The sequence below is a fragment of the Chionomys nivalis genome, chromosome 7 (genome assembly GCF_950005125.1).
Source record: "Chionomys nivalis chromosome 7, mChiNiv1.1, whole genome shotgun sequence".
In the NCBI taxonomy this organism is placed as follows: domain Eukaryota; kingdom Metazoa; phylum Chordata; class Mammalia; order Rodentia; family Cricetidae; genus Chionomys; species Chionomys nivalis.
In genome coordinates, this window is record NC_080092.1 from 36342170 (window position 1) to 36356632 (window position 14463).

The 14463-nt window shown below is 38.1% G+C and overlaps 1 protein-coding gene across 1 annotated transcript in view; it reads left to right on the plus strand.

Annotated features, from left to right (window-relative positions):
- Meikin (meiotic kinetochore factor) overlaps positions 1 to 14463 on the plus strand; it is a 38684-nt gene that overhangs the window by 1847 nt on the left and 22374 nt on the right. The window contains exons 4-9 of the mRNA XM_057776876.1: positions 808 to 865; positions 5709 to 5834; positions 9118 to 9237; positions 10321 to 10360; positions 12973 to 13037; positions 13608 to 13613. Of these exons, the coding sequence (XP_057632859.1) occupies positions 808 to 865; positions 5709 to 5834; positions 9118 to 9237; positions 10321 to 10360; positions 12973 to 13037; positions 13608 to 13613 (415 nt within the window). The remainder of the gene's footprint in view (positions 1 to 807; positions 866 to 5708; positions 5835 to 9117; positions 9238 to 10320; positions 10361 to 12972; positions 13038 to 13607; positions 13614 to 14463) is intronic.

Below are 14463 nucleotides of genomic sequence, written 5' to 3' on the forward strand. Positions count from 1 at the left end.
AAATACTTTGCAGTAGGCCAAAGGGTAGATGTGTTTGACACTTTGAGATTCTTATGGGCACATTGGCACACTCTTACTCACATTGATGATAGATGGAAAGCTGTGTGTTACTTTACCTCCCATTTCTTTGGATGCTGCTGAAGTCAGGACTTTTTCCTCACTGTTGTCCACTTGTGTTTCTTCTGCTGTGAAGTATCTGTTCATTGTATACTGAAGATAGTTTTACACACATAGCAAGTATTTCCATTGACATGAGTCTTTAATTTTATTATTTTGGACTTCTATGTCATTTTTATTCTGATTTAGTCTGCTTTTTTTGGGGGGGTTGTTTGTTTGTTTGTTTTTGTTTTTCGAGACAGGGTTTCTCTGTAGCTTTGAAGCCTGTCCTGGAACTAGCTCTTGTAGACCAGGCTGGCCTCGAACTCACAGAGATCTGTCTGCCTCTGCCTCCCGAGTGCTGGGATTAAAGGCCTGTGCCACCACCGCCCGGCTTCCACTTGTTATTTAAAGGGTGAGAAAAAGTCCTCCCTTCCTAGGTGGTCAGAAAAATATTTACTTTCTGTCTATTACTTTATCTCTCAATAATGAGTTGACTATGCTAGTTCCCCATATTTATTCATAGTAATCTAATATTTATTTTTAGATTCCGTGTTAAATAGCAGGTTATCTGTGATCAGTATTCCGATATATCTATGAAATTAACATACAAAGTTGATGCTCATTTTTCAAATCAAATATCAAAAAATCAAATTAAAATATCTATCTCATAATTTGTACTATATCTTTAATTTTTATTCCACATAGGAGTCAGTGACTAAGGACTTCGAGATTGACAGTTGTTCATCAAGTAGTGAACTAGTTTCAGGTAAGACTAACAGATTACAGCTTTCTGTCTTTTCTCCAAACATAGTCCTCTCCTTGACATCTCTCAACTTCTCATTTCAGCACAAGAGAAGCTGTCTTTCCTCTGACTGTGCTCTAGACCTCATTCTCAATGCCTGCATCTTTACACCAGTAAATGACATGTTATAAAAGAGAATGACTTGAATGTAATCAATTATGCTTCCATGTGTGGTTGGCAATTGACTTGAGAGCTGAAGGGGAACAGAAATTAGCTATGCCAAAAGATGGTTAAGAGAAATCCATGCAAAAGAAACAGCGTGTACAGAGGTCTTCCTGCAGGCTTTCCTGGCACCCAGAGCTGGGGGAGTCATGGTAGGGCACACGGCTGGACAGCAGGGCCGGAGCAATTAAGCTCAGGTCAGAGACAGGTACAGCTGACACACGGATGGGATCATCCTTCTGCAATACAGGGCCGCATCATACCTTGAGGAGTGGACCTGCCCGTGTGGAACCAAGTTTTGGCCCTAGTGGGCCCAGGGTGACAGCGAAATGCAATAGTACCTTTTGATTCTGAGGTGAGAGGCTATAAGAGGAAATCTGAAGTTTTGTTTCCTGAACCCTTGGAAAAATATCAAGCCAGATTCCATGGGAACTGGGTTTGTAGATTTTCCGGATAGTGCAGTCACCACATAACTTGTTGAATTTGGTTTAATCAGTGGTTTTTGCTTTCAAAGAAGAGAATGCTGTTGCTTTTAAAAACTTGGCTTTTGAGAGAATATGCTGGTGTGGATGAAGATGGCTATGCTAGTTAGAGTTACTCTTGCTGTGATGGAACATGACCAGAGCTAGCTGGGGAGGAAAGGGTTTATTAGGAGTACGTGTTTATCACTGTTCATCTTGAAGGAAGTCAGGACAGGAACTCAGATGAGCTCCTGGAGACTGGAGCTGAGGCAGAAGCCACAAGGGAGTGCTGCTTACCAGCTTGCTGTGGCTCGCCTGGCCTATTTTGTTATAGGATTATTAGCTTAGGAATGGCTCCACCCATCACACTGAGCTGGGCCCTCACATCAATCTCCAGTTAAGAAAATGCCCTACAGGTTTGCCTACAGTCCAATCTTATGAGGGCATTTTCTCAGTTGAGGCTCCCTTTCCCGTGATGACTTTAGCATGTGTCAAGTTAACATAAAACTATCCAGCACAATGACTATGTCTGCATATGTGCGTCATATATACTCAAGGAGACACTTAATGACAGCATCGTTTTTGCTTTCAGTCATATCGCCATCTAATGAAAATTTCCCTGGTGACAGTTATTGACAGAATTAAGACAATAGAATTGGATTAAAACCTGTATGCAGTATTAAAAGAAAGGGCCCATGTTTTCTTCTAATGAGACCCTGGATACTGACAGTGTTGATGAAATAGGCTGCGCCTACTGAGACTTCTAATTGTGCCTTCGGCACTGGACTCATTCATTGTTCAGACTGGAATGTTTTTGGGTCCTACAAATAGAAAAATTTTACCCCAAAGACACGGACCTATAGATGATTTCTTCCAGATTGTTAGGTCTTTCATAATATGATTCCTTTGACAAGAAAGCTCACAGAAGCAAAATCAAAGTCTATTTTGAGATTAGTACCGACATAGAGACATATAAAGACGTGAAAGTATCTAGATCCACTGAGGAAATGCTTTAGAATGTCCTGCTGTTTGATGCTTTTTATTGTGATTTTCTTGGCTTCTCATATACTGTTCACAAGATCCATTGTTATTAATATAAGTTACAGAAGGTATTTCTAAATCTCTAGGTAAAGAAGAAAATGCAGCATGTGTGTGGTATTGGCTAGCCGCCTTCAGCCTTTGCTCAGACCCATCAGAGCATCTCTGTGACTGCTCAGCTATCTGTACTCATGGCTACTACTCTTTTCCATGATTCCCAGCCTTTTTATCACACTTGCTGCAGATTCTTATGATACCATTAAGGAATACCAGCGAATAGGTTTCCTGAAGCAGAACTGCAGGCATTCCTAAAGGAAGGTTGTGAAAAAGAGGAGTATCACAAAGAGCCATTGGCTTTTCTGCTGTGTCTACTGTCTGAAGAGCAAAGGAAGCAACTACCATTTCATACAACTATCACTTCATGCCTAAAGCCCTGTTAGGTACAGCTCTGTTTCACGCTTCCTTGTCCTGTGGCAGTGAAGAGAGACCCTAAATAGATTGGTTTAGCAGTGCCAGGATTGTGGGTTGGGAAGGAGGCATGCATGTCAGCTGACTGACCAGTACTGAAGTTCCAAAGAGACTAGATTTGGAATAATTTTACTCTAATTTTCTATGCCTATGGCTATTATCTCAGCTCCTACCCTTCTACTTCCTGGATTTTTAGATTTGGTCTCTTGTTTGATCATGTTCCAGAATTCTTGGATGTCTATAGATACCCTTATGTTTTTCTTTCTCTGAGTATAGTATATCTTCAACCTCATCTTTGATCCCTGATATTCTTTCTTATGCTTGACCTAGCATATTAGTGATGCTTTTCACTGATAAGTGATGCTTTTAATTTCCTGAATTAACTCTTCAATTTCCAACATTTGTTTTGTTTTGGTTTTTCTTCAGAGTTTCAGTTTCCTTGCTGAGTTTCTCTTCCAGGTTATTGAGGTTCTCATTCATGTCACTGAAATTTTTATCTAGGCCCTTGTTTCATCATCTACTTGTTTGAGTACTCTGAAGTTGTTTAAAAAAAATGAACTTTTGAGTCATTTGTTTAGCTTTTTGCTTAGTTTACTATCTTTGGTTTTAGTTATTGAAGAGTTGCAAGCTTTTGAAAGTGCTGTATTGGCTTGTTCATTTTATATGTTTCTGTGTTGTTTGTGTATCTGATGCAATGGATGAGTCTTCCCATTATAATTGGGTTTTTTGTTTTTTTTTTTCCATATTCATTGTTCTGTTTCATGTGGATCTTCTTTATGGATGGTCTTTTCTTGGGCTTATGATTCCCCACTATCATTGATAGGGGAGTAGCAGACAACTATAACAGAAAGAATGATTTTACTACAAGCCAGATACTAAAGTACAATAAAAAGCAACTGGGTAATTTGCCTACATTCTCACTAAGGAGCTAGGAGACCAAATGAACAAGCAAGTAATTTAAAGACTGTTAAGTTTATTCATAATAAAAAGTAAAAAAGTCACACATGGTGGAGCACACCTTTAATCCTCAGGAGGATTAATGCTCAGGAGGCAGAGGCAGTAGGATCTCTGAGTTTCAGCGTAGACTATTCTACATAGTGAGTTCCAGGACAGCAGGGCTGCATAGTAAGATCCTGTCTCAAATTTAAAAAAAGAATAGTAAAGAGGAAGTGAGGAAAGGGAAGAAAAGTAGGAATGAGGACAAGCTGTAAGGGTTGTATGCTGTGCATGCTTGGATTAACCTTTGCAATTGGATATTACCTGAGCTCAAGCTACTTTTCCACCAGTGTCCTGTTTGTAGTCTTTGCCTAGGTATACTTGTGTCCTCAGGTTTGTATCCAGGTCAGCTCCTGTGTTCACATGGTTCTCAGGGTAGTGGTGTGTGTGTGTGTGTGTGTGTGTGTGTGTGTGTGTGTGTGTGTGTGTGATAGTGCTTATTCTGTTGTTGCTGGCAGAGCAGTTTGAGTTTCTCTAAGGATTGATTGGCTTTCTCTGTGGCTTTGGTCCAGGTAAAGATGTGTGTCGGTGTATCAGAGTCCTGTATGAGCACTGATTGCCACACAGTGTGTAGCTCTTCTGTTTATAATGTTGCTTTTGCAATGTCTTTCCACCAGATCTCTTTTTTACTTTTTATTTTAAGGAAATGTCTCACTAATTTGCCTAGGCTGGCCTTAAATTCTATATTTCCCTGCTTCAGCCTCCTGAGTAGGTAGGACTACAACCCTTCTCCATGAAGCATGCACCAACCTGCCTAACTTAGTGTTAGTTTCTTAGAGTATAAAATTTAAGTTTCTTAAAATTTATTTTTATGTGTATGAGTGTCTATATGTATGTATTTGTACCACATGTGTGCCTGGTGCTCAAGGAGGCCAGGAGGATGTCTCAGATTCCTTGTAAATGGAGTTACAGGTGGCTGTAAGTTGCTATACAGGTGTTAGGACTAAATACAGGTCATCTGCAAGAAAAGCAAGTGTTCTTAACTGCTGAGCCATCTCTTCAGCTCAACTTTTGTTTTCTTTGGGGTTTTGTTTTTGGGGATGAAGGGCTTTTGTTATGATAGTTATGATAGTGATTGAACCTAGGGCTTCACAAATATTCTACCACAAAGTCACAACCCAATGTTTGTTATGGTTTTACATATGCATACGGAGTTATTCTAACACAATTTGTTTAAAAGACAATCCTTCCTTTCTTCATTAAACTACTTACATGTCTTCATAAAAATCAGTTGTGCATATACATTTGAGTATTTCTAGGATGTCTGTTCAGTCTTTTGTTTGTCTGTTTTTCATTCTGTCTTATTTTAGTCTGCCCTTTTTTGGATGGAATGGCTGGATTTATCCTTTTTCTTCTTAGCTAGTGAATTGCTTACATATAGAACTTGAATTTTTGAGCTAGGATTACAGATGAAATGAAAAAGGAGTGGGCCGTAAAAAGTAAAACTTAGGGAAACAGTCAAAAAGGATTATAATGTGTTTATCAACATCAAAGCATTTATTTGTCTAAGATTTAAATCAAAATCATTGACAATATTATGATTTCCTAATTGTGTGAAGTCAATATTAAATTCTTGCTATATGACTACATATATATAAAACATTTCTACAGATGTGCCTTTTTGGGATTTTAATTCTGTTCTTTATCCCTTTCAACTTTTTTTGTTTCGCTTTATTTTTCAGGGATAACTTCAGAGTACGATGTTTCCAGTTGTCCCCTGAGCTGTTCAGACACAGATTCATATACAAAGAGTACTGAAGAGAATAGCTTCTCATCACCTGAGCTGTTCAGAGGATCAGACTATTTGAGTAAGAATATGATTTCATCCTTAATTGGCTGTACTGTAAAACTGTTGCTTTGTCCATACATCTTACAGTGAATATATTTGTACTTAATGGAGGTGAAGGTGTATTTGTTCTCTAAATATCCATACCCTCATTGTGCACCTCTATTTGCTTTCTTTTATTTCATGTAGTTTTCTTACTCTTCAGTATATGACATGTTAAATAGGCCAAATCCTTGCTTGAATTTTCTTCACAGTTATTTATTATTTATTATAAATAGAGCCTTTGGTTGATGATGGAAGACAACATAGGCTTTTCTCTACAACTTCCTGTAACAATAGAACATGCCTTTTTCTTTTCAAAATCAAGCTCATAAAGACACAGTGAATTGGAAAGAAGAAATCATGAATCCTAATCAAGACACAAAAAGACAAGTATTGTGTATTTTCTCTCATATGTTGAAATAAAACCGAAAGATGACTTGAAAGTAGACGAGGAGAATCTAGAGCAAAGGAGACCTAGTGGAGGAGGGGGAGAGGGAGGGCGAACTTAGATAGAAGGGACGGAGGCATAATGACAGAACATGTACAAGCATGAACATGTCACATGTGTCTATCTAATGGTGACTAATGTTTGTACAGTTATATATGTGTGTGTATGTGTGTATATATATATATACATTATACAGTTGTATGCTATATTTGCCCAGTTATATACATATATGTGTTATGTCATTTTTAAATGGCAGATATTGTGACTGTTCCTTTCTACTCAAAGGGAGCCTCTTTTGAAATAAGGCCTTACTATGTAAACCAGGCTGAACTTGAAGTGACTTGAGTTCCCCTGTCTTAACATCCCAAATGCTGGGATTCCCTGAAGAATTACCTTTTGGGATGTTTTTAGTCAGAGGGATTATGGATTAGATGGCTCTAGGATCTGTTAATAAAAGGGATGCTGTGATTTTTGATATGTTGGTCTAAATTGCTCATTCCTCTGTGGTAGTTTTTTACTTTTTCACATTGGGTGAGCTATATAGCTTGCTTTGGGCAACAGGGTATCAGTGAACAAATGTAATAAAAGCCTGGAAATGGGCTTAATTGGTTGGACTTATCCTTTTGTGCTTTTACAATTCTGAAAAAAAAATACATATCCTAGTTAACTTTGTGGGGAGACACAAAATATTTTAGGTCAATTAACAATGATTTAAAATTCTAAACTACAGAACCATGGTCATAGAAACAGCATGATACTGGTACTTAAACAGACATATAGATCATAAAAATAAAGAACCCAGATAGATACCTGTACAGCTACAGGCATGAGAATTTTGACAAATAACACCAAAAATGCACATTGAAGAAAAGATATCCTTTTTAACAAATGATGCTGGTGTCTTAGTGAGCTTTCTATTGCTGTGATAAACCTCATTACTAAAAGCAACTTATAGAGGAAAGGGTTTATTTCATCTTAGAGCTTGTAGTCTGTCCAGGGAAGTCAAACTGGGAACTCCACACAGGAATCTGGAGGCAAGAATTGATGGAGGAGTGATGCTTATTGGCCTGCTCCTCTTGGCACACTCAACCTGTTTTCTCATACCATCCAGGACCCTAGAGTGCAAGGGTGACAGCATCACCAATGAAATGGGCCCTCCCACATCAATCTTTAATCAAGAAAATGTCCCACAGGCTTGCCTGCAGACAAATCTGGTGGGGACAGTTCCTCAATTGAGATTCCTTTTTCCCCGGTTGACTCTACCTTGTGTCAAGTTGATGTAAAACTAGCCAACATAATTGACCCCTTATCAACTTGCTAGCATACAGTCACATCACTATTCAACTAGAACCTTTCTTTTGTCATTTGCCCCCAAGTTGACATGTTAATATTAATATCACAATATAAAACATTCCAACTTTTAAAAGTCACAGTCTTTAAAAATTCAAATACTTTGAAAGGTCACTCGCTTCCCAAGCAGTGGTGGTGCACATCTTTAATCCCAGCACTTGAGAGACAGAGGCAGGTGGATCTCTGCAAGTTTGAGGCCAGCCTGGTCTACAAGAGCTAGTTCCAGGACAGGCTCCAAAGCTGCAGAGAAATCCTGTCTTGGAAAAAAAAAAAAAAGTTCAGTCTCTTGACATGTATGGTGGCACACGCCTTTAATCCTAGCTCTTGGGGCAGAGGCAAGTGAATCTCTGTGAGTTTGAGACTAGCCTGGCATGCATAGTGAGTTCCAGGACAGCCAGGGCTACATTGAGAGGCCCTGTCTCAAAAACAAAAACAAAAATAAAGAATAAGAAAAGTTCAATCTCTTCAAAACATTTAAAATCTCTTTCAAAGTTCAGAATTTCTCTAAAATATTCAGTCTCTCTAAAATTCCAAAGTCTTGCTAGGCGGTGGTGGTGCACGCCTTTAATCCCAGTACTTGGGAGACAGAGGCAGACAAATCTCCATGAGTTTGGGGTCATCTTGGTCTACAGAGTGAGTACCATGACAGCCAAGACTACATAGAAAAACCCTGTCTTAAAATTCAAAAACAAAAAAAGACTAAGAAAATGAAATACATATAAAATTAAACCATCTGTGAAGATAGGGGAACACTGATTCAGGAAAACCAAAAGATTGCATGGTATACCAGAAGAATAAGATTTTTGTAGTATTTTATCATCATGATACCTACATTGAATATCTAATATATCTGGAGATGTATCTCAGTGGTAGAATGTTTGGCCAGCTTGCATGAGGTCCTAGGTTCAATTCGCAGTTTCCATACATAAGAAGACTATCTGATGATATGATAGTATGCTGTGGACAGGTGAAAGGTACATACAGGGATGCAACAGGTATAGCATATTCTTACATAGCCATGGTCAATAGAAAGTTTAAAACTGAATCCAAGTAGCGGCAGTGTGACCATGTTTCTCACTGGCATGAGGCTTAATGGATGGAGAGGAGTACAGAGAATACGAGAGTCAGCCAGTTATGGGTATGCTGCCATTCTGTAGCTCAGTGATCTCTGTAAAGCAAAAATCTAGACAGAAGACATGCAAGGACAGAGAACTGGCCTGGGCTGTAGATTCTTATCTTGATGTCATCATGACTTATCCTTGTGTTCTGTTCTATCCAAAACCTTCAATTACCATAGTCTGGAATGGATAGGACCTAAGTTTGGGGCATGGAGTAATCTGTCACTTGTAGGCTTTTCAAAGTTTTATGTCATCTTAAAACTTTGAAATTATATTTATTTATTTAGCACACACACATTCACATACATGAGTGTATGGTATGTACCATGGCACATTCTGTTTTTTAGACTGCGAGCATCCCAGGTTACAAGAGTACAAGTCCTGCAAGAATTCCACTCTTCTAGACACCAGCAGTGCAGTGGCTGTAGAGAAGGTGGCACAGCTCTCAGACCTCTCAGCAATTCTAAGTGAGTTTTACATTCGCTTTTCTCTCTCATGAGGAAAATCCCTCATCTATGTTGGAAAATGAAAGTAGTTTTTTCTATTCTAAATGACTTATAATCTAAACCTATGAGCCAAGATTGCTTCTGGCTACAAATAATACCTAACAATAGTTTTAGTAATATGGGTTTCTAGTTTATTGTTTACGTTTTACTTATCTATTATGTGTCTGTATGCATGTGTGTGTATGCATGAGCATTTGCATGTGCCATACTGCATATATAGAGTTCAGAAAACAGCCTGACAAGTCCTTGGGATCAAATTCTTGGCAGCAAGCACCTTTATCAACAGACCATCTGCCAGCCCCTAATTTAAAAAATTACATTTATTTAATATGTGGATTGAGTACATGTACATATATTATGCCATGACATACTTGTGAAGATCAGAGAATGACTTTTGGGAGCTGGTCTTCTCCTCCACAACATGAGTCCTGGGGACTGAACTCAGGTCCTTGTGGATGTTTGCTAAGTACTTTACTGACTAATACTTCTCCCACCCCAATCCAATCTTCTTTATTACTGTTGGATGTTTACAGTGCTAGAGACTGAACCTAGGACCGTGGGCATGCTTGGCAAGCTGTCTGCCCCTTACTCATCTCAGTGGTCCACCTCAGCTTTTGAGCTAGGCTTTCTTACTCATTGTAAGGACATCATTGATTCAGCTAAATACCTAAGGCAGGTGGCGGGTTTTGTAACTGACTAGTCCTAGTTTCCACATAGGTGAAATGGGAAAAAATAAATCGGTGTGTCTGACTGACTTGGATATTGTAAAATTCCCAAGATAATAGTTGTGAAAGGTACTCAGATTATAAAGAACTACACAAATATTTATGTATCTCATAACACTTCATAATACTTTTTATGTTTTACTTTGATATTTTAAAATACCTTTGCCTAATTTAAGAGACACATATGAGAATCACGATAAAACAGTTAAACATAAAATCAGAAGTTCGGTCAGTGTGTATGCTGAAGAGAAATATTTTATCCAGGATAATTTAGCCCCTTACGTGTCTAATGGATTGATTTCCTCCCCTCCTTTGGTAGGTTCTTCTCCAGAAAACTATGAAGAATGCCATAGAAAAATGTAAGAACTAAAAATTTTGGTATTGTATTTTTCGAAACCCTTTATTATAAGAGCTATATGATAGTGATGACTGCCATTCCACAAACTCAGATAAACTTGATTCAGTATTTGCTGATCACTTACCCTAGTCAGGAGTGCTCTAATTGCTGGGATATAGTAAGGAGTAAAATCAATGAAACACGAAATTACTGTCCTCATCAAATCCACATTACATTTTGGAGAGATAGACAATAGACAAGTAAATGTGGTGCCACTTGCTGTGTCGAAAAGGATAATATCAAAAAAGATTAAGCAAGATGGCCTCTGGAGTCTTGGAGTTGAAGCTTGCTACTTTAAATGGTGTGGTGTGGAGGTCCCATTGGAAAGGCATCATTTGAGCAGTTATCTACAAGAAGGGCAAGTTGGGTAAAGAGCTCTTTAGGTAGGAGGACTAGCCAGAGGAGGGCCTGAAGTAAGAGGCTGAGCTCCTACGACGTTTGCAAGTAGAAGTAACAAGACTTGTTAGAGCCAGTGGTGGGATGGGAGAGACCGTGGCCAAGGCTGACTCTATCATTTTGAATTAATAGCACATATGTCAAGTAACATTTAATAAAAATCATTGGGTATATTTTTGTCTTATCAAAGTTGTTTTGTCAACATTGAATCAGGCTTCATTTTGTGAGAATGTATCAGTCAAGCATTTATTAATTCATATTAGCTACTCATAGCTTTGGATACCTACCTTTGTGTGCTGATTATAATCATTCCAAGCCTGTTCTTCCCTTCTTTGGTTCTCTCTTAGTCTGACTTTTTGTAAATCTATCAAATTGGTAGGTTAGTTTAGTCCTTGCACAATTACCAAAGTGATTTTTGTCATAGTGAAAGAATATAGAAAGGTACTTTTTCTCTGTCTAAATTTGTATTCAATAAAAGTCGTATTGCAGGGAAAGTATTCAATTCTTGTGGATTGCAGATAATTGCATCATCTAACTAAACTGAATTAGACTTTTAATTTCTTAGATTTTTGGTAATCTAATGAAAGGTAATGAAAGAAAAAAAAAACCCAATTCATTGTGGATTGCCAAAATGTAGCATAAGTTGGCTTTAAGCCCTGGTTTGTGTGACTCTAACCATGTGCACTATTCAGTATAACATTGAGAGTTTCCGTAAGATATGCACTGATGATTTATGTAGTTTTCTAAAACTCTAAGAACACACTGACCTCTCTTGGCTTCTAGGAATAATAGCAATGGATTATTTGTGTAATTGTCTCAAAAACACTTATTAAAAAACTCTGTTTTAGGAGGAACTATTGTGGAGGTAGTTATTATTAATTAATGCCAATATTGCTTGATGTTGAGGCTCTTGCAAAAAAAAAAAAGTGGTAGAATTGCTGTAGGAAAGACCAAGGAGAAGCATGTTATTAGAGGAAGTGTTTGGTTCAGGGTAAGTGTACTGACCTGAGAGTCTGTGAAATTGATGGGATCTGAGTTCAAGAGGGTGGCCACGATCTGAACTGTAAAAGGCCTGGAGAGTGGAATTTTTATTTTGTCCCAGAGATATTGAGAGCCACTGAAAGGTTTTCATCATGACTAAAGCAGATTGTGAGAAATGTAAAATAATTTAACCCTCAGTGAATACTTATAGAAAACTCAAGAAAATGGAAAGGTAGCCTACAGACTGGAGAAAGTCCACTGATCCAATGCCAGAGGAAGCCAGCTTCAGATAAGTGTGTGTGGCAAACTGAATTGGGAGACTAGAAATAGAGAAGCAGAGGCAGGGCTGCTGTCCCCATAGCAGGAGTCTGAATCGGGCCAGAGCAGGGAGAGATTTACGTGTCATAGCAGAAGTGTGGAGTTGTGTCACTACACTGGACTCTTCATCCCTAAAAATAGCGGTTTATTCATAGGGCAGCCGAGATGCATTAGTGAAAGGCGAAAGAGTTATGTGATCTGAAGAGAACTCAGAGTGTCCCTGAAATGCCCCAGTAAGAAGTAGTTCACATGAAGGTTCATTCAGAAGCAAGGCAGCTCTATTTGGAAATAAGAGCTTAAAGAGAAATGACAGAAAAATACTTGGCTCTTTACTGAGTTCTACTTTTCAATTAACTAATACAGGAATTTAGAAAAGTCTCCTCTCACATTTGGTTTTCAACTCTGTTGTCTTCAAGGAAATCTGTCTTTCTCAGAACTTGTTTTAGGGACGAATACCAAGCCTGGATCTTCTTGTAATAACTTATCCTCACCTGCATGTTTAGTCAGAATGGAATGCAGTCTCATTTGTGGAAGTGTCAAAGAGAAAAAGACACTCATGTCCAAATATCACTTATGTTTGGGGTCCTCACAAAAAACATCCTGGCAATTTCTTTGCAAGTAAGACTCAGGACAGGTTGGGTAGCTTTCTCAAGGCCAGGGTTAACTCAGGTCTATGTAATTCTAAACACCAGGGCTTTCCTCTACATAAACATGTACATACATGTTATTGTTATCTGTTACTATAAATATGATGTATTTTTGACTAGTTATATTTTCCTACAGAATAATTAATTGCATGTCTTTAATTTCAGTATAATTTGAGGATAATTGAAAGTTACTAAAAGATTAGAAAATATCACTAATTTGTTCTTATTACAGGGAGATGACATTAGAAGCCCCACATATCTCTTCAGAACCAAAGTATACTTCAAATTTAGCATCAGGTAATAATTAGTGGCACTAATTATTTAAATGATTACATATTTACCTTTGCTACAGTATACCATATATTAATAAACTAGGTACTCCAGGAAACGTTTTAGGTCAGTTGCACTTTAAAAATAAAGATTTGGCTGCTTATGGTGGTGGTGTACACCTTTAATCCCAGCATTCAGAAAACAAGCAAGTTAGAAGCCAGCCTGGTTTACATAGCAAATTCAGGCCAGCTAGGAATGCATAGTCAGACCCCATCTCAATGAAAAAAAGAAAGGGGGGGGGAAGAGGGGGAGAGAGAAAAGAAAGAATATTATTAGGTTAGAAAATGGGTCTTTACTATTCATACACAACCTATTGTTTATTGTTATTAGAAATATACTTAAAATATTCTACATTAGGCATTGCTGTATACCCCAGTGGGAAGTGACACATTTTCTCTGCCCTTATAGGTTCAGTGATAGAAGAACAATTAGGGCCACATGTCATGACTGAAAAATGATAGGATCAACAAAATGTCTCGCATTACTGGCACTCTTTAAGTGAACATAGCAAGACATTTATGTACTTATTAGCCCCAGTCTTAGGTCAGATTTTTATTTTGTTTCTTTTTTCAGGTTTATTTTTATGAGTGTTTTGCCTGTATGTGTCCTGTGCACCATGTGCATACAATGCCTGCAGAGGCCAGAAGAGAGGAACAGATCCCTTGAAACTGGAGTTGTAAACAGTTGTGAGCTGCCATGTGGGTGCTGGGAATTGAACTGAGGTCACCTGGGAGAGCAGCAGCCAGTGATCATAACTACTGAGCCATCCCTTTAGCCCCTGTTTTCTTTATTTCTTGCAAGAAGTTTTATATTATTTATTTGAAAGCAAAATTGAAGAATTGTTCCTTCTTCAAAAAATAATTATTTCAAATGTTTATATGAATCAAAAAATACAGTTTAGTATTAAAATCTTCATTTTGAGAAATTGTTTTTGAGAGCTCATTCTAATCTACATAGTGATTTCTAGGACAACTAGAGCTAAACAATTGATATCCTGTCTTGGAGAGAGAAAAGATTAAGCTCATACTGTTCTGAACAATAGTATTATATAGTGTTAGACACTGAGCCTGTACTGTAGACAGTTAGCACGAGGAAATTAAAGGAAACTCGCTTTGTAATATCACATTCAAGGGACTAGAGAAATAAAAATTTTCATATTCACTTCTGAAGCTCACAGAGACTAAAGTGGCATGGGGCCTACATAGCTTTGCACCACGTCTGTGTATATGTTATAGCTGTTAGCTTGGTGGTTTTGTGGGACTACTAACAGTGGGAGTGGGTGTATCTCTGACTCTTTTGCCTGTTCTTGGGGCTCTTTACTCCTATTGAGTTGACTTCTCCAGCCTCAATGTGAGGGCTTTTGCCTTGTTGTGTTATTGTATCTTGTTTTGTC